Source organism: Strongylocentrotus purpuratus, unplaced genomic scaffold (assembly GCF_000002235.5).
Source record: "Strongylocentrotus purpuratus isolate Spur 01 unplaced genomic scaffold, Spur_5.0 spur5_scaffold_6, whole genome shotgun sequence".
NCBI lineage: Eukaryota > Metazoa > Echinodermata > Echinoidea > Camarodonta > Strongylocentrotidae > Strongylocentrotus > Strongylocentrotus purpuratus.
Window position 1 is genome coordinate 12,843,661 of NW_022145612.1, and position 25,750 is coordinate 12,869,410.

Below are 25,750 nucleotides of genomic sequence, written 5' to 3' on the forward strand. Positions count from 1 at the left end.
TGAAATAATTGTAGCTCATGCTGCTGTTTAGACCTTTCAAACGCAAGGATAAGCCATTTATTCCATTTACTGGAGTTCTGTCTGCACTGACAATCGAGTATTTCATTTTTTTGTTTTGCTCTAAAGAATTGTATTAATCCATTGCCTAAGGAAACCATTTGGTTCCTGTAATAAGCCTAATGGAATGAAAACAAAAAGTTATCAATGGGTTAATTACCTGCAGCCAAGTCAGAGGTGTATAAATACTATTTTCCCCTTGCACAATCAAAACTTCAAACAATCTGTATCCTTCAATAGTTACCCAACCAAATACTCTTAAATTTAAGGTAGCCCCTCTCACCTCCTAAAAAGGGTCCCCTCTCCTCCCCTTAAATCCACCTCTACTACCACCTCCAGTTAAAAACTCCATGAGTAGTATTTTTGAGGATCACCTACCAAGAACCAATTATGATCATTTAATGTAACATCATACATGCATTCTAAATCTTGCTTCCAGGAGAGCCTGTGCCCGTCCTTCCAGGCCCTCCAGATGACAAGGAATCAGACACTATGAAGACATACCGATCTACAGAGACTGGCAAGAGTGGTCCCAATGCCATTCAGCCATCCGTAGACATTAGTGGTTTCACTCTTGAGGCTACCATCGATAGTCTCACAAAAACATTTGAACATCTGAGGAAAGCTGTGGTAAGTGTCAGAATATCCTTCATGATTTGTCTATTTCAAGGTGTTGTTGGTAGTTTGTGCAAAACTGCAATAAATTTGAAATGTCAGCAAGAATTCAATTTTTCTCTTTTTTAATGCATTTCTGGTAGTACCAGTATGTGAAAACCTCAGTTTATTGCATACCTACACAATTTGCTTATTGTGTCATAAAAAACCTGCAATTACCTGGAGATTTTAGTTTTGACTTACGGTTTTTGAATCTAATTCTCTCATTTACATTCTCATTAGTTTTTTATGCTATGTTTGGTAAATATTTTAGCATTGACTGGAATAGTGTTGTTGTACCAAATTTGGTGTGATTTTACCCTCCATGGTCTGTATTCTCCTAATTCAGTTGAACTTCGTTAAAGCTGATTTTGGACAAAAGCTTAAACTCAGCGTCAGCTTGAAATTCTCTAGAATACAGGCCATAAGATTAGGAGTTTCTTACAATATTCACCTATTGCACCACTAGCAACTCTCATACATAGATCAACTCCTTTAAATGCTTTACTTTGAGCTGTTTTGCAACCAAAAGTGTAGAAAATTTATTATTTTCCTATTGTTCATATTCCATCAAAGCATATCAATGTCATAACTTTGTATTTCAGATACTAGCCCATCGTGGTCACCACTGGTCCCTGCTCCAGAATGCCTGTCGTAGCATGTGGAACTGTGCCCATACAGCTATCCTCTACTGCTTCTCAGGTGGCCACTCTGCAGGACTGTTGACTGTAGATGCCTTGAGAGGAGTGGTGTGGTTCCCTTTCTTCTTGGCTGTAGACTGTCTGCTTGACATGCTGGTCCATCTGCAGAATGAGACGGATAAGCAGAATAAGGTAATCCAGTCAGTGTGTCCCATACCTTGATGACTTTATGATGACTCATTTGATTTCACTTGATGTTATGTTCAGAATTCTATAATACTTGGTAACATATGAGACACTAGATGACCAAATAACCTGGACTTGCACAAACAACAACAAAACCATTTTTGTAAAGAGCCTTAATACATAATTCAATTTTTTCTGCCTGTCTTCAATTGCCTTGAAGCAGACAGTACGTTCCATGGAATAAATCTTTTCAGATATCAATTTCTACATCCTGTTGAGAAAGAAAACTTCATCTAAATGCATTTTCAAGAAAATAATCTAAGGGTAAGTATTCAAGCCACAATCGATTGAAGCACAATGTATGACCACTATAGACAGATGGCCTTTGTAGAAAGGTGGCCTCTAAGACAGGTTTGACTGTATAATCTTGTTTAACATCAGAAACTAAGTCCCATCTCCTTATGTCATCAGAAGAAGGAATCTCAGCCCGATGTCCTTCTGAACACCTGGGTTGGTTCTGTATCTGATGAGAAAGGTGGTGCCAGTCTTAAGTTTGAATCCCCTCTGGATGATGTGAGCAGTGTGGATTCCCGCTGGATCAGACGCATGGTGCTACGGGTTATGGAGATGCTCTACTATGAACAGAAGTGGGAGAGGCTGGCCGATGTGGCGATGAGATTCAACGTCCTGACTCAGTAAGCTACAGTTTCCCTCTCAAATACTTATCAATTCATTCAAACATGAAGTATTTGACAGTGAAGCAAGGGTATGGCACACGTCCACCCTGATGAAAATTGCTCCGTGGTGAATTCTTACACTCAGTGAATTTTTAAATTCCAATCCTGACTCAAAACACTATACTATTCATCTTTCTTAACATTAACCCAACCTAAAACAATCACAAACCCTAACTGTATCCTTATATGTTTGATGGAGGAAAGCCTAGAGCAAGCATAGCAGGAGTACAATTGGATCACTGGTAGATCAAAGACATTGTCCTTGGTATTGTACAAAATATTGCAATGTCTCAAATGACTTGACATGCATTATACAGTTACTTTATATCAAGTAAATCTAAATCTTCTAATGTATCATATTCTGTTTTTCTTCTAGGGAACGTTACTCTGAGGTAGTCAGCCCTCTCTTAGTCCAGGCCCAGCGCAAGCTAGTCTCCAGGGTCCTGGCCTACGGAGGAGAGTCTCCGGTCCAGGCTCACTTCAAGGCTGCTGCTGAGAAGCACGGTGTAGACAAGGTAACTGCTGATAACTACATGGACATACAGCTGAAGGTCGCCTTTGATGAGACAATGATGAAGCCTCTGGACATGGGTGGTAGGATCGACCCTGAGGGACACCATGTCTATGGAGGTATGTCAAATCTTCTCTCATATATAATATTTCAGCTATAGGGACAAGTGAAGGTTAGAGAGGCAGGTAAGCTAGGGCATTACCTGATACAAGATTTAGTTCCTTATGTCCCCTGGAAACTTTGTCAGCACATAGTCATTGATTATATGTGATAAGGTCTGGTTTGTGTAACTGCAATTGCAAGCTGCTAGATCTCTGTATTTTCACATGTGAATGAGCAAAGGCTATGACTAGGTAAATGGACATTGGTTCCTACAATACAGATGATACTTTGTTTTAGGGGAAAACATGATACTTTAAAGAAATGATTATATATATGTAGCATTTTTTTTTTTAAAGCAATTATGAACTGGATGAAATCAAAGAGTTCATGGTCCAGCTCATTACAGAACCATCTGAATAACTACCAACAGGGACATAGTTAGTCATGACCTTAAGTGGTGAATAATTTGATATTTTACAAGTTATTTTCTTACTTCTAAATTGATATAAGAATATGAGACATGGAGAAAGGTGTGAGTTATTTCTAACGTGATAAATTCTTTTTTATTGAAATAATGAATTGACATATTGATTATATTGATCATCCTTGAGAAGTTCATCACTTGTATTTAATCTGTCACAGGAGCATCCGATGCATTTAAGGTGTCCAGTGTTCCTTTGGATATAGATGACAGTCTTGAAGGATTCCGCCATGCTTTGGAGAAGTCTAACTACACTGCCAGAGCCCTGCAGCACAGCAGACGTCTCATGGTCCTCTATCTGGCTACTCAACAGAATGGTAAAGATATTGATCGGATGCTGAGAGCCAGAAGGATGTTAACTCTGTATGATAGTATTTTATGAGTTGATTGATGCCCTTCTGCCTCTCAGTAGACAATATGAAAACTGTTTAAGATATGATTGTAAAAAATGGTTGGGAAAATTCAAAAATTGGTTGGGAGAAGTCAATGTTAGAGGGTGATGCACAGTGATGCCTTCAAAGAAAACCATAAATATCTTTGTCGTATGAGAAATTTGTTCAGGATTTTTTGCATGCTAGAGGGTTAGTAGGGTAGAAGGAATATACTAAGTAACATTTTATACAAAAATTACACACTTTTTTCATCAACCTTTAACAATGTTACTGGTTTGATGTAAGCATGTAATTAACAAACTGGTAAATAGCAATCCCGGAATTCAGACTGGTTTAAGAGATGTTGAGTATTAAGAGATATTAAAATCAATTTATTCAAGATATTATAGGTGTGCGATCTTTGTATTCTTAAGTAACTTAGCTCATTTTCAAAAGTATCCAATTCATCGAACATCGGCCTTCTCATCTTAAATAACATAATAAAACTAAAGAAATGTTCATTTCTTTTATGTTGATTTGTAGCTCAACCAAGCATGAGCCCAACGGCAGAGCAAAGCAGAGTGGGCTTCTCGGAGACCGATGACAAGCCTCAGATACCAGTACCCCCTGACCTCATGAGGTCAGAGTTCAAGTCAATGTCAGAGGTCGAGACTGCAGCCCTCCCTACCTCCCAACTTGCTGTGGTTGTGTCCTCCTATGACAAGACAATAGGTAAATTTTAAGGTCTTATAGGCAAAGATGATGTAACATATTGTCTTATATTGTTGGTACATTAATGAATTAAAAGAATGCACAGGCAAACTGGTTAGCTGAGCCTTTTATCCTCGAAGGGTACTACAAACCCACCCTTTTGTCTGCCCCTGATCTATTGTCTATTTAGTAGTTGTTGATATTTTGATGAACATCCACCATCTGCTTATTGCTTTTTTCAAAATTTATTTGAAAAGTGGTAGAAAATAGTTAATTGAACGGACGAGAAGTCACTCATTTTTTTATGACATGTGATTTCTCTATATTTCTGTACAGAAATGTTGATGGCCCGTAAGCAGTCAGGCTTAGCAGCTCAGGCCATGCATGAACTGGGAAACATCCACTACCATGCATCCAATATCAAGTGAGTAATGACTGATTCTTTGAAATATATACATATATCTGTTTTCTTTAGTGCAGACAGTTATTTATACAGGAAGATGTTGTTAAATACAATTCACAATTTTATTTTCATGCAGTGTCTAGAAATTGCAGGTAGAGTGTAAAACATTATGAAGAGAATGCCTTGTATAAGCAATTGAGTATAGGCGGATAGTGTAAAAAGATATCCATAAATCATAGGGTATTGATAGCAAGCCATATTTGTGGTGTGTCACAATATATTGCACACACAGCCAGTGAAAAAGATACTAGATATTTCTATACCTATTGTGTTGGTTTTACATTTCTCAGGTGCAGTAAAATTTGGAGCATTTGGAGATTTGGAGAAATCCACTAAATTCATTGGTAATCCATTTAAAGCTGTCTTTCATATATCTATATATAAGTGTTTTTTTAACCATATTGTAATTTTTCATGTTCCTTGTGTACAGGGCTGCATACAAGTGGTGGAGTGAAGCCTTAGATCTGATCTTAGGAACCAACGACACCTTAACCACATGGAGGAGGTTACTGAGTGACCAACAAGCAGAGAATGTTAGCAGTCAACTGCTTGACAGATGTGGCATGTGGGGATGTCTCCTAGGGGCTATGCTGGCCGCTAAGATTGCTCAGTAAGTAGCATATTGATCATTGACCCAACATTTGTTAGCTACAGCTTTTAGTAGGTATTTAAAGCTTTCCTGAGAAATCTTGGAGCTGTAAAATGCTCTTTCTTTGGCTTTGGCACTATACTAATGAATCTCTGTTTGATTATCTTTGGCACTAGTATAAAGGCTTTTGAAAGATCCGCTGTGATTCTGTACCCATTTTTTTGTATTCAGAATATTTTATCAATGGAAAAGCTAATAGCTTTATATATTGATAATAAATTACCAGAGTGTTATTTCAATATGTATATATATATATAAAGATGCTGGGAAGTCACAAAAAACTTTCTTAACTAACTTTTCCAGGTTAAGTTCATGTCACCATCAAAGCTCTCCATTGCATTTGTTTCTTGTAGGTATGTGTTAACCTCTGACCTTGGCATGAAACTGGAAGCCTGCTTCTTGTCTGCGTTCCTCTTCAAGGCTCTGTTCCGTACGACCCTGCCCCACCCTACCGCAGACAGAGACTACGCCCTCTATGAGATCGGTGAAGGGTGTGAGGTGCAGTACCTGGTCCCAGGGGTGGATCTCCTCTCGGACCGGTTCCGATGTGAGGGCAGGAGCTTGATAGCAACCCTGCGATGGGTCGCGGAAGAATTGTCAAGAGCCAAACACAATCTCATGGTATGTATAAAACTTGGATGTACTCCCACTATTTTAGCACCAGTGTGTGAGTTTCTATCATGTATACCATGATTTTTTTAATAAAATGTTGACTGTTTGAGCAACCCTCTAGAATGTGAGAAAAGGCATACGATGGCAGTTTTCATTTCATTTCCCTGGATGTTAAATTCCAGTGGTTTGTACTTAACTATGTTCTTGTGCATTGTGTGAAATCTCATGAATTGAACCTGTATGATGCACATGCATGAATCCTAATGATAAAAAACCCTCAGTTTTTACATAACTTGTTGGTAGTGCAAGTTTATATAATCATAATCAGATCAAGGCAAGAGTTAGAGTTCATATGTCTGTAAATCTTAATTTTTTCCCTGTCTTTTTTTTCTTTCTCTCGATAGGTACTTCCACTGCTGACCCTCTACCAGTACATTGTGACCTTCTTGTGTCGTGACCTTCAGAGAGCTGTGGATGGCAGAATCCTGAAGGTAACCTTCCTGAACTCATTAAACATTTCAAATTGAACATATCTAGTTGATATGCTGTAAGAAACATCAACACAGGAGCTATACCCTCTAGCTTTCAACCCACAGCAGACAGCGCAGCATCTTGTATAATAACATGAACGCTGCTGTGGTATATTTTGTTTGCAATGAATGAAATGTGGCTTTGAGTAGTCCAGAGGGCATTTCAGTACTTTTGGGGACAGCAATGTCTATGATTTGAAGAAAAAAAGAAGATGTGATTTATTGATTTTGGTAAAAAATGACAAGCAAACAAACCCAACAGTGTCTAGTCTGGACATTAATTCAATCCATCTCCATCAGTTGACGATCATCAAGTCTAAATCCTTTAGGCTTGTTACCCCAGAGAAATCAGTAATACTTTTTTGACCCATTGTATCTTTAGTCGAGGATCCTGACAGATCTAGGTCTGTACAAAGAAGCCTACATCGTCCTGGGACGGTTACTGCATGGAGAGAGACTCCCACAGACGGCTGACAAGAACTTCAGACAAGTGGAATCTAAGATGGTATGTCATTAGTTGTCTAAAAATACTATAGCTTTATACTGCTATTACAATATTTCACCCCTTGAATGTACCGTACTGCTTTTTATATTAAATCAGTTATTACAAACTGTTGGGATCATGCAAATACTATCGGTGGATAAAAACACAAGAGAACAATGATTATTTTCATCATGATCGATTTTTCTATTAGTTTATGTTTTTGTATAAGGTGTATGGTACATGTATATTGCAACACATTGGAAACCTGAGTGAATTTATTTGCACAGAATAAATGTCAGATCTTTAAGATTGAAAATAACTGTGACAGATATTTTGTTCAAACAATAGTATATTTCTGATTATGAACTGAACACTCGTATATACATAAGTGTTTATTACATGTACATTTCTGTAAGCTATGTTCTTTTGATATCATACAGACAGTGATTATTACATGCTATTTCTATGTTTGTCGAAAACAGCTGATACAGAAATTTGACACTGGAAAACCACTGACAGAGCCAGCAAATCTAAAGGTAAGTCTGACACTAGTGGCTATATTGCTAATTGATTAATGGCACAACATAAACCTGTATAAACATTACGAAGCTTCATGGGAGTTTTTCATTCATATGCAGATCATACAGCCGATCTCAAACAGTAGAGTTACCACCAAATGTGTCTGTATATCTGGTCTGTTCTCGTTGTGATAAAGAGTAATAATATATATAAATATATATCTTCCATTTTTGCTTAAAGATTTTCATTCTTCATGTATTAGTAATATCATATTATTTTCCTTTATGAAAAGAACTATATTTTGAGCTTTGACATAGCAAAACAAAAATTCATCTTCAAATTAGGTTAATTATCATGTAGGTGATAAAGGTGAAGTAACATTCTTAAAACAAAATGTTCTTTTATCTTTACATCGTATAGATGCTTGAGTACTTGATGGAGAAGCGTGTTTCTCCATCTCTGGCGATTCTCTACGGCCCACACATGACTTGCCACCTGTCCCTGGCTCAGACTCACCTCATGGTGGCGCTAGCATCGACTATACATGTCATTCCAGAGAAGGAAACAGTCAGGTATTTGATGAAAATTATTTATACAGTGAATTCCATTTCCTGTTGATGTGACAAGGAAGAAAATGATCTTGGTATTGATATAATCATACATGTTGTAAGTGTGTATTCTTCTGTTACAATATACACATTTTCTTTGATTGAAATTACAATCACAATGTTTTCATTTCTCTTATGTTGGATGTGTGCAAGCCTTTTGAACTCTTAATAAAGTTATATTGTAACAACTTACACATTTCCTGCTCTTTGAATGTAATTACAGGTACTATGATTTTGTTGTCTCTGAAAATGGCTATTTGATATAACATCATACTATAGGAGTAAGATATCAAATAAACCTGCAAGTAAATAGTAGTTGTACAAATGATAAGCAGTAGTTTAGTCAGTGAAGGCCTTTGGCTACATTTAATGATTTATCAAGTTCAATGATGACAAATCATGCTTCTTTTACTGATCAAATCCTGTTTGAAAGAAATGTGTTAAAACTCAAAAAATTATATGATCTTTCTTTTGTCTTAAAAGCCAAAGTCCTCCACAGCGTGCATCTCCAGTCACAGTGAGCTCAGTCAATAGACCTAGCAAGACCTCCAAGAAAGACTCTAAGAATGGACAGAAGTTGATCAAGGATGATGGTAATAACCTCTTTAATAATATCTGTGTGTGATGTATATGTATGCATTATTTGTTAAATATATTCACGAAACACTGTACTATTCATCATTTGGCTTATGTAATTAAATATGTGTTAGAGAAGATAATGAAGCCATATTACTGCTTTATGTGCAGTTTATACCAAGGTTCATATTTTTTCCCTTTCAAATAACAATGTAAATCAGTATGGAAAAGAATTTTTATTAACATATGTTTTTCTTCAGTTAATAATTGCTCATGGATTCAATCTGCTGCTTGCTTCTTAAAAATCATTGCCAAATCGTGCAATGGGGTCTCCTCTCTGCTACACTGAATCAAATTACGATGTACCTGTTGTAATGCACAACTACCTGCATTTGATAGAATTTGAAAGAATATGTATGCACTGGATTAACTTATGTTGTTTACTTTGTGGTGTTTGCAGATGATAACTCCTTACACAGTGTTCCTCTGAGTGAGGTCACAGTGAAGAAGTTCTCCAGTGGATCTAATCTGCTCACTCTTGAGAAGATCAAAGTAAGTATATCATCACGATTATCAATTTGGTTATCTTTAAATGAAACAAGGACCTTCAAATGTGCATAAATTACTTATTTAACAATGTTTAAAGCCCCACTGCACTACTTATTGCTACTTGCGCCCTCTATACAGCCAACAATGCCTAAGTTGTACCTGTTGATCCCCCATGATGCCCTTTCTCTTATGTTAATTGAGAGCTGATTTGATGAGATAACCACCTGCCAGTGACCTAGTAGGGAGGTTTTATCCCTCCATGCCAAAGTGCAGAGGGGTTTTAAGTTATTTAATGGACTTTTCACACATATCTCATCATTCATGGAATATTGTTTTCCAATTTCATCAAGCAATATATTTCATGAATCTGGCAGGTGCTAATTTATTAATGTATTTTACAACCTACAAGAGGCGGTATCTTTTATTTTCCTTAACAGGAAGTTTTGTTATATGTTAACAATATATTGAATGTTTTGTTTACCAATCCTGTATCTTGTATTCTAGGGTACTCTTCTAAGCACTGCTGATCAGGTGTTGAAACTGATGGTGGAGGTACTTCAAGAACACTGTAAGTAATTCTGTTCCTTCATTCTGGGCTTTCCCGTAATCTTATACAAGCCCATGCATATGAGGTATAAAGAAAATTGGTCAAGTACATAACACCATGGTCATAATTTGCATACATTGACCCCTACCTTGGTCTATTTATAAGGACATTGAGGTTAGAAAGGGAGGCTTTGAATTTTAATGACTGTAAGGAAATCTGTGTTGGTAAGGCTCTGCTTCAGTTTGCAGGTAATGACTACATCACCGACTTAAATCCATTTTTATCTCACATCCTATGTAGCTCCGAAGAATCTCTCAGCGTCTGAGCTAGAGTTGGTAGTCCTCACCAAACTAGAGCAAGCAGCCATCTTGAGAGAGTATCATCTATCCCAGTCTGGAGCTGCAGTTGTTATCTCTGCTCTTCATGACATCCAGGCCAGTGATCTCTTCAGGGAAACAAGGAAGTCCATCTCTCGTCGCAGGTCAGTGATTGCTCTCTTAAAATGATCCTCAGTGCCACTTTGATTTCACCTAATGGCTCCACCCCAAGATAACTTGGGCTGGAGTCTTGGGAAATCTGTGCTGTACTAAAATCAAATTAAATCAAATCTAAAGATTGGGTCAAGAGAGAGCCTTTTCATCAGTGTAGTAGTTAAAATAATACAGCTTTGTATCAGTTGAGGATAAAAAGTCCTCTTTATGCTAGTCTTTTAATATCATATCTGATTGAAGCGATTAAGGTTAAGATTTGTCAATATTAACATTTTAGGATTGCCAAATAAACGCAAGGTTTGTGTATACTTGGAAAGGCAGTATTTCTGTTCTATGTATTCATATGTAAAAAAGAAAAGAAAAAAAAAAACTCTTAAGAAAAAAAGCTGCGCTTCTTGATGCCCTATGAGTGAATGTCTTAATAAGTTGTGAAAAATTGCCATAGTTCAACACAATCTCATCTTTGAAGGATTTACCTTGAAGCGTCCCAGAAAGCTTACGTCAGTCTTTTTTCATGTATTGTATATTGTTTGATCAAAGTACAAATAGAAATGATAGGGTGGAGATTTATTTTTGGTTTTGATTCCACACTGCAGACCCTCATCGATGAAAGGCAGCCGCACAAAGCTCTCATCCAACATGTTTAATACCAACATAGAGAGCAGTGAGGAGGTCATCGATCAGCCGCAGTATCAGTATCAGAACTTCCAGAGTCGCTCCAGACTGGATGCTCGTCTCTGGCTTGATTGTCGTCTCTCTCTGGTCAAGTGCTTGATGATGCAGATCAGAGGCATGGGTGTTCTACCAGGTGAGAATTACTAGAATTTGAAAGAATGGCTAATATAAAAGAAGAGTTAAATGATGAGGCCTAGAAGATGTACCTATATGATTTAACCCTCATCTGTATGGAAAGTGCTGTGGGTTTTAACTGCATACAGGGCATCGTTCTCTTGCATATTGTAAGACTACCATTAAATACCATTTCTCTATCCTAGGGACAGTACATTTAACATTTTTTCTATCCTGGGTCGGGGAATGGTGGAAGGCATATTTGAACACAACACAGCTCTGTTGTATCTTGTGTATTTGTTCATGGACCCGATCGATAGCATCCACATGTATGTCAAAGACACATAGTAGTTAGCTCTCCGGGGGAATTCAACACCGTTCGGTGTTTACCCAATAAGAGGTGCTGTCAATCACCCGAGTTAGCCTTCAGTTTTATGACCAGCAGGCCTTATGTAATGTAAAGCGTTTTCCACCCATTCTCCCACATGGTAAAGCCATTATCTCGCGTTTCCCTTACCCAGAGAGTTTCGAGAGAGGAGGGGATATTTCTTGATTGGCCAACGGGTTCGCTGTGTGGAGACCTGTACAAACTACTTACGTTAATGACTTTTTTTCTAGCAAGTCTGGTGTCTGCGAATTATGGCCTTCTGCACATGGAAACTGACGAGTGACTCCCTTTAAATGTCATTGACTACAATTCTCACTTTTTAGGTGCTGGTGGTGCTGGTGAGGTTGGTGAGTGTCGTCAGTACTGCATGCAGGGTCTGACTGAAGCAGAAGCCTGTGGAGATGTTGAGATGCAAGCTGAGTTCCTCATGCAGGGTGCCTTGCTGGATATGCATGATGGTAGAGCCTTGGATGATGTGCAACACACCCTCAAGGTATGGACAAAACATTTATATCAAGCTTTGATCATACATTTATATCAAGCTTTGATCATGCATTTATATCAAGCTTTGATCATGCATTTATATCAAGCTTTGATCATACATTTATATCAAGCTTTGATCATACATTTATATCAAGCTTTGATCATACATTTATATCAAGCTTTGATCATACATTTATATCAAGCTTTGATCATACATTTATATCAAGCTTTGATCATACATTTATATCAAGCTTTGATCATACATTTATATCAAGCTTTGATCATGCATTTATTTCAAGCTTTGATCATGCATTTATATCAAGCTTTGATCATACATTTATATCAAGCTTTGATCATACATTTATATCAAGCTTTGATCATACATTTATATCAAGCTTTGATCATACATTTATATCAAGCTTTGATCATACATTTATTTCAAGCTTTGATCATGCATTTATATCAAGCTTTGATCATACATTTATATCAAGCTTTGATCATACATTTATATCAAGCTTTGATCATGCATTTATATCAAGCTTTGATCATGCATTTATATCAAGCTTTGATCATGCATTTATTTACCATGGTTTGGTCCACTATGTTTGCTCCCTCTTGTCCATTCTAAGACTTTATCAAGTGATTTCAGAGATGTAGTTCACAAAACTTTCTAACCCCTATAATTTCTTCACTTCTCAGCGTATACTGTGGAATAGTCATCTGCTCAATGAGGTGTCCTAATTTTATTGAAAATCTTGTCATTTGTCTTCTAAAAGCCAAGCTAGAAGGGCATTAACTCGTTGATTTTTATGTTCATAATGGTGAGCTAATGCATGTCAGGCTCTCAGCAGAAGATCTAATACTATTTATTTATGTAAACATACAGTCACTGCGATCATAGTCAAGCTTGTTTATATATACTAGTAGTTGGCTAAGAGCTGGAAGGCCATTATATCTTTATCCTGATATGAGTCAATGCCCCCCCCCCCCTGGCTTTCATAAGATGATTTTATTTAAAGCACAACAAGTTACAGTATGTTTTTATGAATGAACTGCATAATAAATTACAATGCAATTGTAAGTTTAATCCTTGATTTCCTCCCTCATTGACATCTTCATCTGTAGGAAGTAATCACCCTGCTTAGTAGTCAGCAGACCCTGTCTCCTCCTGCCAGTCTGTTGGTCATCTTAGCTAAGGTCCAGTTGGCTGACCTAGAGGCCTTGACCGCTACGGCCTACCAGCAGAAGCATGGCTGCCCAATCACAAAGCATCTCCTCAAGGCTTACCACGAGACACAGGATATGTTGCTGCAGCAGGTATTTAAAAAAAAAATGTCTTAGCAGAAGTGAGGTGGAACACCCTGATCAACACAAATGTTGTTATTCATAAGGGGTCCACATGACATCCCCATAAGCAAATGCTTTTCTCTTAAAGCCCCTCTGCACTAGTTTGGCCAGGAAGGAATAGACCTCCCTGCAAGGTCACTGACAGGTGGTTATCTCATCAAATCAGCTCCCACTTAACATAAGTAAAAGAGGATCATGGGGACCAATGGTCGCCAATTTGGCATTGTTTGCTATATAGAGGGCGCAAGTAGCTATAAGTAGTGCAGTGGTGCTTTAAGAAACTAGAGCAATGGCTTAATGGATAAACTGTTCCTCTCATTTTCTGTCTTCTATGTTACAGATCAAGTTGCTTGGTGACTCCACATCCCGGCACACCATCCACCCTGAACTGTCTGCCCCTACCAGCCCACTTCAGAACTTATACCTTCCACACCTGCTGTACTTGGCCAAGATCAAGCTGCGTTTAGGACACGCCTTGGCTAGACAAGCCACTACAGCTCAGGAGGTCAAGTCAAAGAAGTGAGTGATTATACTTTTTGGGGGGTCTTTTTTTTTGTGCTGAATTCTTAAAGTATTTAGGTACAGGTATGTTGCTTGTTTGTTATTCAGTATACTTGTTGCCCAAAACAAAGCCAGCTCCATACAAATTATTTATGTATGGGGGAGGGGCACTTTAAGGGTATTTTCAAAATATAAAAAATATATTTATGCCACAGTTCATGCGTTGATAAAGGCTTCTCTGAATCATTTGATCTCAGATATTTACAGATGAAAATCTTCCATGGCTCTTACCTAAAGGGATTTAGTGATTTTTAGTCCATTCCATAGACACATGGGTAAAAAGGAATTCCACTTTATAGCTGTCAGAGCATCCTTAAAGTCCAGTGTGTATTTATCAATACACTGATTCCAATTCATACAACCATGTGTATATACAATGTGCAAAGGCTGCCTCAATGTTAGACCAGTCTGTTTTTGTAGGACTAATCTCTGTACAAGTATATGACCACATGTGTATGATCTGACAGATATGCTGTAAAGGGGATTGAATCAAGTTCTTAATAAGAGGTTTGATGCAAACAGAAAAATATATTACATTTATTTATTAATGACAGGAATACAGAGAAGGTGGATCCTCTGAAGGCCTGGGCCATCAGTGCGGGTGTCCTGGGTACAGCCTTAGAGCTCTGCAGGGTATGTGTGATCAAGGATGCTGCAGTCCTGGCTGAAGTGTTTCTACAGCTAGGCAAGGTTCAGAGTCAGCTACACCAGAGAGGTGGTCCACGGGCCTGTGAGGCTAGGGTGGTTGGTAACACACTGATGGAGGCTATCGTTACCAGCATGGGGGCCAATCAAGACCTAGGGTAAGTTCACAAGAACAATCAGCCATCTAACCTCAGGTTTTTATAACCTAATAGAAGCAAATATCAAATGAATATCCTTTATCACTCAACAATTAGACTGCAAAAATAGTTATGCAAAATGTAAAGATGTTTTCTTATCAGACAATGTACTTTTAGATATGTTCACTCCTAGCTCTATCGCTGTAACCCATGTGTATTGCTGTGATGATATGTACATTTCGTATTGATGCAGATTTACATAGCTGAATATCAGCCACAGATGATTTGAAGTTCAGGATTAGTGATAATGTTTTGAAATCAGACATTGTTATATGATTGGACCAATCATTTAGCATAATATTTAGTGCTATCATTTTAAATAGTTTAAGATTTTGTAATGAACCAACTAAACTTGCTTTCCATAAATATCAGAAAGCCTTGGATGAGCTTGAACTCAGATAAGAGATTGTAGAAGCAGAGAGCAGTATATCGCCATTTTCAATGATTGTGCATTTATCTCTTTCATGCTTCCTCAATCACTCCTTCCTTGTATAGGTTGATCCGACAAGCATACCTTGAGATGGCAGTGGTATACTTTAGCAGTAGTCAACAGCCAGAGCCACCAATGCCCCCACCAGACACCACTACAGAGAAGAATGTTAATCCCTCTAAACCATTATCCAGCACTAAGAAGAAAGTCAGAGTAAGAACACCAATTTGATCTTATTACATACAACATTTTATATTAATAAGAAATGTGAAATCTGTGTACTGTCAAACAGGAAACTTCGAAGTAGTTGCTGATGGTAATATCTGCAGCAAGAAATTTTTGCGAACTGCATAAATTATAATTGCACTCATTATGTGGATTGAAACTGGACCAATAGCAAAATTTGCTATTGCTTATTGTATTAGATTATTCAAAACCGTTCTGGAGATTGGAACAATGAATATTTAATCATTAGTAACTGGGTGAAAGTGAGGACATAAATATGTTCTCATTTTGTTCTGCTTATCTCAAGAAATAGAAATGAAATAGAATATGATTGTTACCAATAGTCTTCTACTTTGCAATGCATGAGTCACAAAGGAAATGACTGATATTTAAAAAAACGAAAAAACACTGAATGTGTATACTCATGACTCCTCTCATCTCTTTTCAGACTCCATCAGCAAAAAAGTCCTCCCACATCACATCAGCCTCCAACAAGGCTACAACGAAGAAAGAGGAGGAACGACATAACTTCATCAAGGATAGACAGAACGAGAGACAAGCTGCCTGGACTGCCATGCGTTGTGCCACAGCTATCGCCCTTGCTCAGCGAACCCAGACGCTGCTGATTGGTGACCCCAGTGTGACTTCTCTGACCCTGACAGAGAAGGTCAAAGATCAACTATCGGCTCCTATTCAACAGGATCTGTTTGGTGATATGAATGGTATGCCATAAATTTCTCTGTAGATTTACTCTTTTATTTTACCTATTTATATATTACTTATTCTATATATATTTTTCTTAGAATAAATATGTAGATTTTTTCACACTATATCCTAGTTTTTATCTGACTGTATTCAACTGAATTCTATATCATATTTTACTATGTCACTAGTGATCGACAGTCAGTCTGGTACGATAATTGTCTCACACACTGGTGGCGGATCCAGGGGGGGGGGGGCCCACGTGGCCCCCCCCCCCCCCTTGAGAAAAAAATCATGTAAAAACCCGTGAATTTTACCTTTTTGGGGGGGTGCAAATTTTTTAATTTTTGAGGACCCCAAAAAAAAAAAAATGTGCTCACCTCCCCCCCCCCCCCCCCCGAGCGACTTTTCGGTCAGCGCGATTTTCAAATTTTCGGGAGCAAAAAAAAAAAAAAAGTTGGGCCCCTTCCCCTGAGAAATCCTGGATCCGCGCCTGTCACACAGAGGAAAGCACGTTGAAGGATCTGTACCCTGGATAAAATGACTACAATTACATTTAGCTCGATATCATATAAATAGTGTAGTTCTTGAAGAGGTTCATCTGATTGGTAGTACATGTTATCCATAGATTGAATTTTCATAGTTATACAATCAAAAAGGATTTTTTACCTGTGAGACTTTCGCTTACTTGTTGCTGCAGGCATCATCAGACCAACGTTTTATCGCCACACGGACTGTCGGACTGTCGTACTGCCCCATCTAGCGGCGATAAAACGTCAGTCTGATGATGCCTGCAGCAACGAGTAAGCGAAAGTCTTACAGGTAAAAAATCCTTTTTGATTGTGAAACTATGAAAATTCAATCTATTAAAATAGCATAGTTGTTTGACTATGACTAAATGATTTACAAAATGATATCAACTGCTTCTGATAGTTCCTTTAGTTTAGTTCTTGATCCTACTGCTATTGCTATAGGTGCATCTGAACTCCTTGATCTTTCCTATTCTTGTAAAAAACTAATAAAAGGAGAACACATTGTTAGTATTTATATTTCAATAGCGAATTTCCATGCACCTTTTATTTTTGAACCAGGTGACATGGTAGTGCTAACTCCCCCTCCCACAGCTCTGACAAGCAACCAGCCACTGGAGCCGGTGGAAGAGACTCTAAGCAGGGACAGACACAGCGTCACAATCCTCAGTAACCTTGACAACGGCATGGGCAAGGAGGTGCGGGTCTCCCTGACCTGGATCCATCTCCTGGCGTATACCTCCATCCTGCAGAGGATGTGTAACCTGGATACCCTGGCACTGGGAGACAATGGCACTTCATCACCGGTGAGTAATTCACTCAGAAACCTTATTTCTAAATGGTGCTTGCTATATAACCCTTGTTCATGTTTTACCAAATTTAAACATTATCATCTAGATCAGGATCTAGATGTTAGTTGATCATCACATCAAGTGAAAGAGATCTGATATATACCTTTGACTAATTTTTACACTTGGTATTAAGAAAGAAAACTCATTACGTAATGGTTTATATATTTTGTATCTGGTTTGAGAGAATTGATTAAAAACTCCATCATTTACAATGCTACATTTCATGACGGACGGAGCAAATATAGTTTACCTTCAAATTTGAAGTAATTCATTTCCGATGGGGAAAGCTAATAAAAATGCCCTCACATACCCCACCAGCAGTTTTTGATAAGGACCTGAAGAATATAGGCTAGTGCATGTACGACGTAGTTGACTTACAGGGCTTCGAAAATGGAGAATTTAAAAAAAGCAAATGGGACTTTGACATATGTGTAAACATCTTTGAAACTGCTTCATCACACAGGTATCAAACGATATACGGAATCCTGAAGAAAATCTTGCATGTAAATATTACTTGTCAAGTTTCCTATAATAATGGAATATGCCTGTTTTTATCTTCTTCAGATTAATGGAGGCAACCTCGGAGGAAACTTTGACCTTGGTTTTGTGGACCACAGCGGACAGGACACGGGCGTTAACCATGAGATAATACGTACCCCACTCCTGAACAGCCACGCCTCACTGCGCCTACAGACCATGGTCAGCTTCCTCACCAACAACCTCCCCATCTTTGCTTCCTCCTGTCTGGCCATCACACCTCCCAGCATCCTCCATCTCCCCTCTCCCTCCTCATCCGATCCAGTCTCTGAGGATGCCCCCTTAGTCATACCCACGGTCACCTACCCAGCCAACAGCTACACAGTACCTCTCATCTGCGAGCCTACAGGGCAGGCAGCTCAGGGGCGTAGCCTGGAGAAGCTGGTGACGGGGGGTGATGAGACGGAGCTCTGTTTCCAATGGTATCAGCCAAGCTATGATGACATCACTGTGGGAGAAGGAGGTGGTAGTGGCGAGAAGGGACGTGGCGTCTATCTGCTTTATGCACTGTGTCAGCTTCCTGCAAAAGGATCCGCTAAGACTAAGAAAAGTAAGTCATTGAAAAGAGCTTGAATTGAATAATAAATCATTCAACCTTTCTTTGGTGTAGATTTATGTAATATTCATTTAATATTTTTAAAAAAAATCCTTAGAGAGGTTAAACAGGTTGACCATGCTACATAATTAAAAAGCATTCAAAAAAGAGCAATAATGAATTAGATGTTGAAATATAAATCAAAATTAAAACTTGTTTGTGTGAGCTGTGCTTTTCTTACTGCTTCTCCACTATCCATCTTGTAAGCTACCAGTATACCCATGAGTTTTGACATCGAGTTAATGTTTCCGTATAACTTTCTTGTTCATTTATTACAGGTCCTTCCCCTCCACCGACTTTGGGTAAGGTAACCTTGTCCCTCTCTCAGCTGACTGACCTCCATGACAAGCTAGCTGTGGTTCGTCAACGAGCCGAGATCTCCCTCTCCGAGCAGCCCAAGCCCCCTAGCACCCCAGCTGCTAGCTCTCATGGGGGCACCAACACACCCACCTCGGCTGGTAGCTCCTCCGGTAGCAAACCCACCAGCAGGAAGTCTAAGCGCACCCATCGCATCGCCCAGCTCTCAGCCAAGGTTAAGAAAGATGAAGACCTAGAGGTAAGCTAAGCCTTAGGGTGCCACCAAATGTATTCCAAGTTTAAATGCTGCTTTTCAAGTTTAAATGCTGTTTTTCATTGATGATAGATGTACAAAATATTTAATTTGAATTCATACTTCATAATGCATGAATCAGCTTTAAAGTTAGAGGAGAAACACAAACTTATCTTTTTCTATGTATACCAGTTGTGATTTGTCAGTTGTATCAGTTTAAACCACTTACTAAAAGGCACCGAGAGGAATATTTTGAGCTTCATTTCTTTTCCAAACAGTGATTACATCTCATTAATTTCATTCTCTAAGAGATTGTCCTAAGAGTTGTTTTCTGAATCTGGCTCTTTTTTGTTTTTCATTTTTTAGGCTTTGTTGAAGCAGTGTGCCCTGATCGTAGAGCAACTACTGGAAGGAAAAGAAGATTTTGAACCTAAGCCTGGATACAATGTAAGTTCAAGTTGCCCTAGAAAGTAATTAACATGAGATAAGCAGATTTCATACTATCATTATTATTTTGTTGCTGTTTGTTCAAATGTGAGGTTGGCTGCACCTTTACTGGGGGAGGGGGGGGGGGATGGAGAGAGAACAGAAATGAAAAAGTGAACTGAGCAAATATTTCACAGGTCTAGGTTAGGTATAATTTCTCACAACTGCATTAGAAAAGAAGGTACATGTATTTCACATGATTTTGGTAATTTGGGTTTTGCACTTTTTAAATTGGTATTTTGACACAGATTGGCAAATTAGTTGTTATTTGTTTTATTTGTTTTTTGCGTACACATGATAATATGAGATTATGTGATAACTGATTTACACAATTCAGACTTCCTGCTAATATTAGCAATCTGTTTAATGGGATTTTTAGTGGTATTTCTACTTGCTGTATACATCTTTATTGTTTATTGGTATGACTTACAAATTGTTTTATTATGATTGACATTTCTATTTTCTTTTCTTTCTTTCCTTCTTTTAAAAACCTTTAGATCCCATTTGATGTGAAACTAGCCAGCATTCACTGTCTTGAGCAGCTGTTTGATCCTAGCTACGGTGACTGTATGAGTGATACTAAGATTCTAACCTGGATGCTCTCATTCCTACAGCCAGCTCCAACTAATCCAGAGGAAGGTTAATGCTTATACACTCCTTTGACAGTAAAGCCTATTCAGTCAAACCTGCTTTAGTGACCACCTGTCTACGAAGGCCACATTCGTTGTTTCCCTTGAAAATGGTTTCTCATTGAATTATGTACTAAAGGAACCTGTCTACAAAGACCAACTGTCTACAAAGGCCACTTTTTTTTGTTTCCCTTTGGCGGTCGCTATAGATAGGTTTGACTGTACTTGATATTGCATGATATCATTCCAAATATGTGACCACACAATTATTATACAAAATAAAAGGGATATTTGTCTTGGCAAACCCTATTAAAGGTGCAAGACATATAATTGATTGATCTATACAATTGGGGTGTTATTTTAACGGCAATGTTTTATTGGATGTTATATTAGCCCTAAAACATACTGTACTAAAGCTAATTAAGTCTTCTTTCTATGGGTTAAAACAAAATTATTATTATTTGTGAATCTACATAATTTCATTGGCTTTGAGTCATTCTTCAAATTCACAATTGGGCTACCTGTTATCCATAATTAGAGAATTATAGTATTATTTTAAAACATTGATAATAGTTGTCGGCTGCCCACAAGGAGGCTATTACTGCCAATGACAATACATAATTGTTAAGGCCCTCTTAATGGCTGCTAATTATTTGTGCAGTGTAAAGGTATGATGAGCAGACCATATTTATTGTCACCAAAGCAAGCAAACAAAAAGAGATTATCCTAAGAGATTTTTTACTGTGCAGAGCATTAATTTCAAGAAAACATGTCGTACCTTTGAGCTATTATTCTTCTCACAATACAACCCCATGTACTTTCACTATGATGTGTAATTACTGATAAATATACAATTATTTCAGTTACAGTATTACTTTGTCTTCAGTCATACATATAGATACACAGAGTACATTCAATGACCTGAGGATGCATGTTTTGATTGCAATCACATTGTGATTGATCAGTGTATCCTACATATAATTCCTACAATATTGAGGACAGAAAAGAAGAGAGCCTGAAATCCTCCCAAATTGCCAACCCTCGAGAGCATGCTGGTGTGCCATGCAATTAATCTTTGACCAATGGGGCAGTCCAATTGTTGTTCTTAGTTGAAAAGACTGATGGATTGAATGTGACATCAAGTGTAGAATTTATTGGCATGTCTCGCACAATTCGATAGAACGCCGAAAAACAAAACTGGTTTTGCTCTAAATTATATCCTATTTTTTTATGAGGATGATTCCGGGAGCTTTGTAATACCAAGCTTTTATCAAAAGTACATATTCCTGAGGCACTCTTATGGGGGAACAAAGGGGTGGATCAATTACAGAATGTGCAGTTTGCGAGCTAATATATCAGATGACAAATTGATGATTGCAAGTATGAATTCATGTGCTATAAATATATACAAAACTACATTGCCTTCAACTTGGTCTATGTCATGAACTGAGAGGGAAAAATTGATTTGATGCTCAAAAATGAACTTCCATAAATGATTACCTGAATGAGATACATTTATTGTAAAAATGTAAAAATGCATTTCTCAAGGGAAAATAAATGCATGATCGGATTTCTTTCTTCATTAACTCCATTCAATTTGAAAGGTTATAGTTTAAAAATATAAATTTCAGTACCAAATTACAAAGATCTAATTAATAAACGACGCAAATCCTAGTGCAAAAACCACTACCCAACCTCTCCTTCCTATGAATAATCAAATATACCATCATCAAATTATATTGCAGATACTTTATATCTAGTCAAGTAAGGCAATTTGTATTTTGTGTGTGTATGAGATTTAAATCGGATGAAGATTGCCTCCTTAGGCTAGCTAAATTTGCATTTTCCCCTTGATTGAAGAGGAATTAAGGATGACTCCAGCTCCGAATCTAGCATTTTATTACTGCAATGTTACTGGGAGAGAGAGAAGAGGCATTCTTACATCCCATAGTCGTCCACCTGTTTCGATTACCAATTTCCCCTTCCCTCAAGGCTCTGTGCAAATCCATTTGTATTTAGACAGTAGCGAAAGAGACAACCCTGCACTCCTATATCCCATTAAACTACTTCAGTGAGTCTCTATATACTGAGGAGGTCATTTATTAACACATCAAACGCCTTTAGCGTTTTGTTTTGGTCCACAGTGATTGAACCTCTTGTAAATGGCACCCACAGGATGTATCCCACTTTCTTATCCTCATTCTAGATTGATCCTATGTCTCTCTCTTCCTCTCCCCCCTCCCCTCTGCCTGTCTTTCTCTCTCTCTCTCTCTCTCTCTTTGCCCCTCTAGTTCTGTCTTCATGCAGGCTCTATTTTCCCCCTTTTCTCACTTTCTCTTCCCTCTCTCCATTTTTTTAGGAATAGCTGTCTCCCACCTCATCATTCCCCTGCATCTCTCCTTCCATGCCCTTCTTCCCCCTACTCTATCATTCTATCTTACCTCTCCCTGCCTCACTGCCTGTCTTCCACGCAAGATTAATGGGTAAATCCCTCGATTCGGGAGCTACGTGAATGAACGCTAATTCGACATGGCAGGGAGATGCATTACATCCAACATAGCCTCCAGAAAACATTATCTTTCTTGTAGCAGCAAACAGAAGAGAGTAATCAATTATAAAACAAAAGATGAGTAATGTGTTCTGGCTTGAGTAGGGTAAATTTGTAGATTTTTTTCCTCCCCTCTTGAATCTCATATTCTAGTGCCTGTTTGTGATTGATATGCCTTTCAGATGAGGTCTATGTCAGGAGGGAAGCATGAAAAAGCGTATTTTTTTCATTTGTAATTATGGAAATGATCCGAAACATCACATTGTCGGGATGCAGGCTTCTAGCAGTAATGGGTTTTCAAAGAGTAAGAACACGTTAATCAATTCTGCTTATACTATATGGGACAACTGACACTTTCTTTATGGCACTAGGTTTTTCATTTATCTTATCACTCTTCCACAATATGTACATATTTAGTGTTAGATAAAACAAACAAACCTGTCAACAATAATTGCCCTATACGACTTTATCACACAAAATGTAGTAATCTGTTAAAAATCTGATTTTGTAATGATGATTTTTATTGGCTATTCACATAGAATGACATTATGCATAATATATTTATAACATTTTTATGAATATGTATGGTTTTTTTAAAGATTGTAATAAGATAAGGTGATTGACTGTCAAATGATTGATAGAGTGCTTCTATGTATTTATGCATCCTATTCTTCTGTCTAACTATCCGTCCAACCTGCTGTGTTGAATTGTTGAATAATAAATAAGTGTTTCACCCTTATCCCTGTATTCTCGTTTGACTATCTTATTTGTTGCTTTTGAGAGAGGGTTCTTCTGTTGCGTCAAAACTTACACATATGATGTACAGGTATGTACCATACTATTATTATTTTTTTAAAATTACTATTATTTATTTGACCAATCAGAAAACATACAGCGAGTATAACAATCAGATAATATATAGAGATTGCATAGTACATGCAAACAGTTTTAGGAAAGTGGAGAGAAGAGAGAAAATGATACAATCTGCTGGTCAGGAGTGACAAAAGCAATTTAAATTGCTATTTATTACTCGAAAGCATGTCACCCCCACAGGCTGCATCCTAGAAAATAAAGAGTAAAGAACAGAATAAAAATTCATAATATGAGATAATAAACATATATCAGGATAAAATTATAATAATTTGAACTATTACCATTATATTCATCATTACTTTCATTACATTATTTTGTAATTACAATGGCTTTACATTCATCACATCAAACTAAAACTAAAACTAAAACTAAAAACTTAAAATCAATAAAATTAGAAACATTTTGACAAATTTGTGTAATAACATAAACTGATTAACAATAATGTCTAACTTTCAAAATAAAATGAATAGAATTGTAATCTGAAACGTCATATGCACAAAACGGAACGAAAAAAATGAGCTTGCAATAAAAACATTTTTTCTTCTTCTTCTAAGTGACAAAATAAACATAAATTAGTCAGTTATGATCTAGGTGAGATATAAAATCATTATTGGGGTTTCCAAAAAAGCACAGGAAATACATTTTAGATTTATTATTATTTTTTTGTTTTAAATAAATATTTGGACTGCTGAAACAATCCACCTTTTCTCGTTCAACAATCAAATATAGACACCCGTATAGATAACTCTTCTTTCAGAGTGACTTTAATACACAGTTCAAACATCAACCTCCCCCCCCCCCCCGCCCCATCCCCAGGAGAAATTAATTAACAAAAGAAAATACAAGATTTACAAATGTGAAGTAACAAAAAACAATGCACATGAATTTTTCTCTTTTCTAGTGGTCAAGTTTTGCTTCCCCTAGGGTCAGGATATCCTTCGTAGCACTCCATTTAATATATTCTGTTTTGCACTCTGGACAATATTGTAATTTCCCAAGAGATTCGGTGGAAACTTTTTCTCGGTTATTGTGCAATACAATTACGAGAAGATGAAGGAAAGTAGAAAGGGAAAGGGAAGGGGGAGGGGAAAAAAGAGAAGAGATAAACGAAGATAAGAGAATAGTGGATAATAATGAGGAGAAAGGAAAAGAGAGATAGAAAGGGAGGAAGGGCGAGAAGAAGAAGAGGAAAAAGAGGTAACTAAATGATTCATAACTTCTGTGACAATCGCATATTTCACGATGTGGATGACTGCTTGTCTTTTTTAAAATTTGATGACCTCTTTGAAAGCAAATACAGTTCGTATGTAAATAACATGAGGATATAAGTCTTAAAAGCCTTTCTGATAGTAATGGACTTGTTAATTGAAGATAAATGTACAAGCTAACTATAATGACTTCGATTAAGGTCCCGTGTCAATTTTATTTCACCATCGATTTTTCTTCATCTATCCACCTTCCTGTATTCCAAACTTCTTTTAATCAATACATCCTCGACGCGAAGGGATAGATAGAAATCGTCTGCTACCACCTTTGGTCCGATGAATTGGCCGATTACTGATGAACTCAAGGCATCTAGGCAACTCCCACCTGAAAGTCCCCATTGATGATTAAATAATCTGTTGACAATAACAATGGCCATCAATGATTTAATACGTATTCGCTTTAAAAAAAAAGATGTATGTATAATATTTTGTCCGGTACTTAGCTCTCTCGACAGAGCAGGCCTACGTCTTACTTAAAAAAAAAAAAAAAAAATCTTCTTTCGCCCTTTTCGCTCTCTTATTCTGCAAATAACTAGTTCAGGATAAATAAATCATGTGATGGTATTCAAAGTTATTAGCAAAACCGGTTGAAGGGGGAGATTGATATCCCATGGATTTACATATCATTCACTAAAAACTT

General features: G+C 37.5%; 1 protein-coding gene across 1 annotated transcript in view; it reads left to right on the forward strand.

The window, feature by feature from the left end:
* LOC575277 (cilia- and flagella-associated protein 54) overlaps window positions 1-20,545 on the forward strand; it is a 46,868-nt gene extending 26,323 nt beyond the window's left edge. Inside the window, exons 35-63 of the mRNA XM_030973078.1 lie at window positions 497-687; window positions 1,317-1,544; window positions 2,010-2,233; window positions 2,652-2,905; window positions 3,531-3,686; window positions 4,284-4,472; window positions 4,788-4,875; window positions 5,345-5,524; window positions 5,917-6,184; window positions 6,580-6,666; window positions 7,088-7,210; window positions 7,672-7,725; window positions 8,129-8,280; window positions 8,800-8,909; window positions 9,353-9,444; window positions 9,946-10,009; window positions 10,289-10,469; window positions 11,076-11,287; window positions 11,980-12,149; window positions 13,265-13,456; window positions 13,827-14,005; window positions 14,602-14,850; window positions 15,385-15,532; window positions 15,993-16,266; window positions 17,338-17,582; window positions 18,192-18,714; window positions 19,038-19,315; window positions 19,676-19,756; window positions 20,293-20,545. Of these exons, the coding sequence (XP_030828938.1) occupies window positions 497-687; window positions 1,317-1,544; window positions 2,010-2,233; window positions 2,652-2,905; window positions 3,531-3,686; window positions 4,284-4,472; window positions 4,788-4,875; window positions 5,345-5,524; window positions 5,917-6,184; window positions 6,580-6,666; window positions 7,088-7,210; window positions 7,672-7,725; window positions 8,129-8,280; window positions 8,800-8,909; window positions 9,353-9,444; window positions 9,946-10,009; window positions 10,289-10,469; window positions 11,076-11,287; window positions 11,980-12,149; window positions 13,265-13,456; window positions 13,827-14,005; window positions 14,602-14,850; window positions 15,385-15,532; window positions 15,993-16,266; window positions 17,338-17,582; window positions 18,192-18,714; window positions 19,038-19,315; window positions 19,676-19,756; window positions 20,293-20,439 (5,339 nt within the window). The 3' untranslated portion in view covers window positions 20,440-20,545. The remainder of the gene's footprint in view (window positions 1-496; window positions 688-1,316; window positions 1,545-2,009; window positions 2,234-2,651; window positions 2,906-3,530; window positions 3,687-4,283; window positions 4,473-4,787; window positions 4,876-5,344; window positions 5,525-5,916; window positions 6,185-6,579; window positions 6,667-7,087; window positions 7,211-7,671; window positions 7,726-8,128; window positions 8,281-8,799; window positions 8,910-9,352; window positions 9,445-9,945; window positions 10,010-10,288; window positions 10,470-11,075; window positions 11,288-11,979; window positions 12,150-13,264; window positions 13,457-13,826; window positions 14,006-14,601; window positions 14,851-15,384; window positions 15,533-15,992; window positions 16,267-17,337; window positions 17,583-18,191; window positions 18,715-19,037; window positions 19,316-19,675; window positions 19,757-20,292) is intronic.
* Window positions 20,546-25,750: the final 5,205 nt, after the last annotated feature.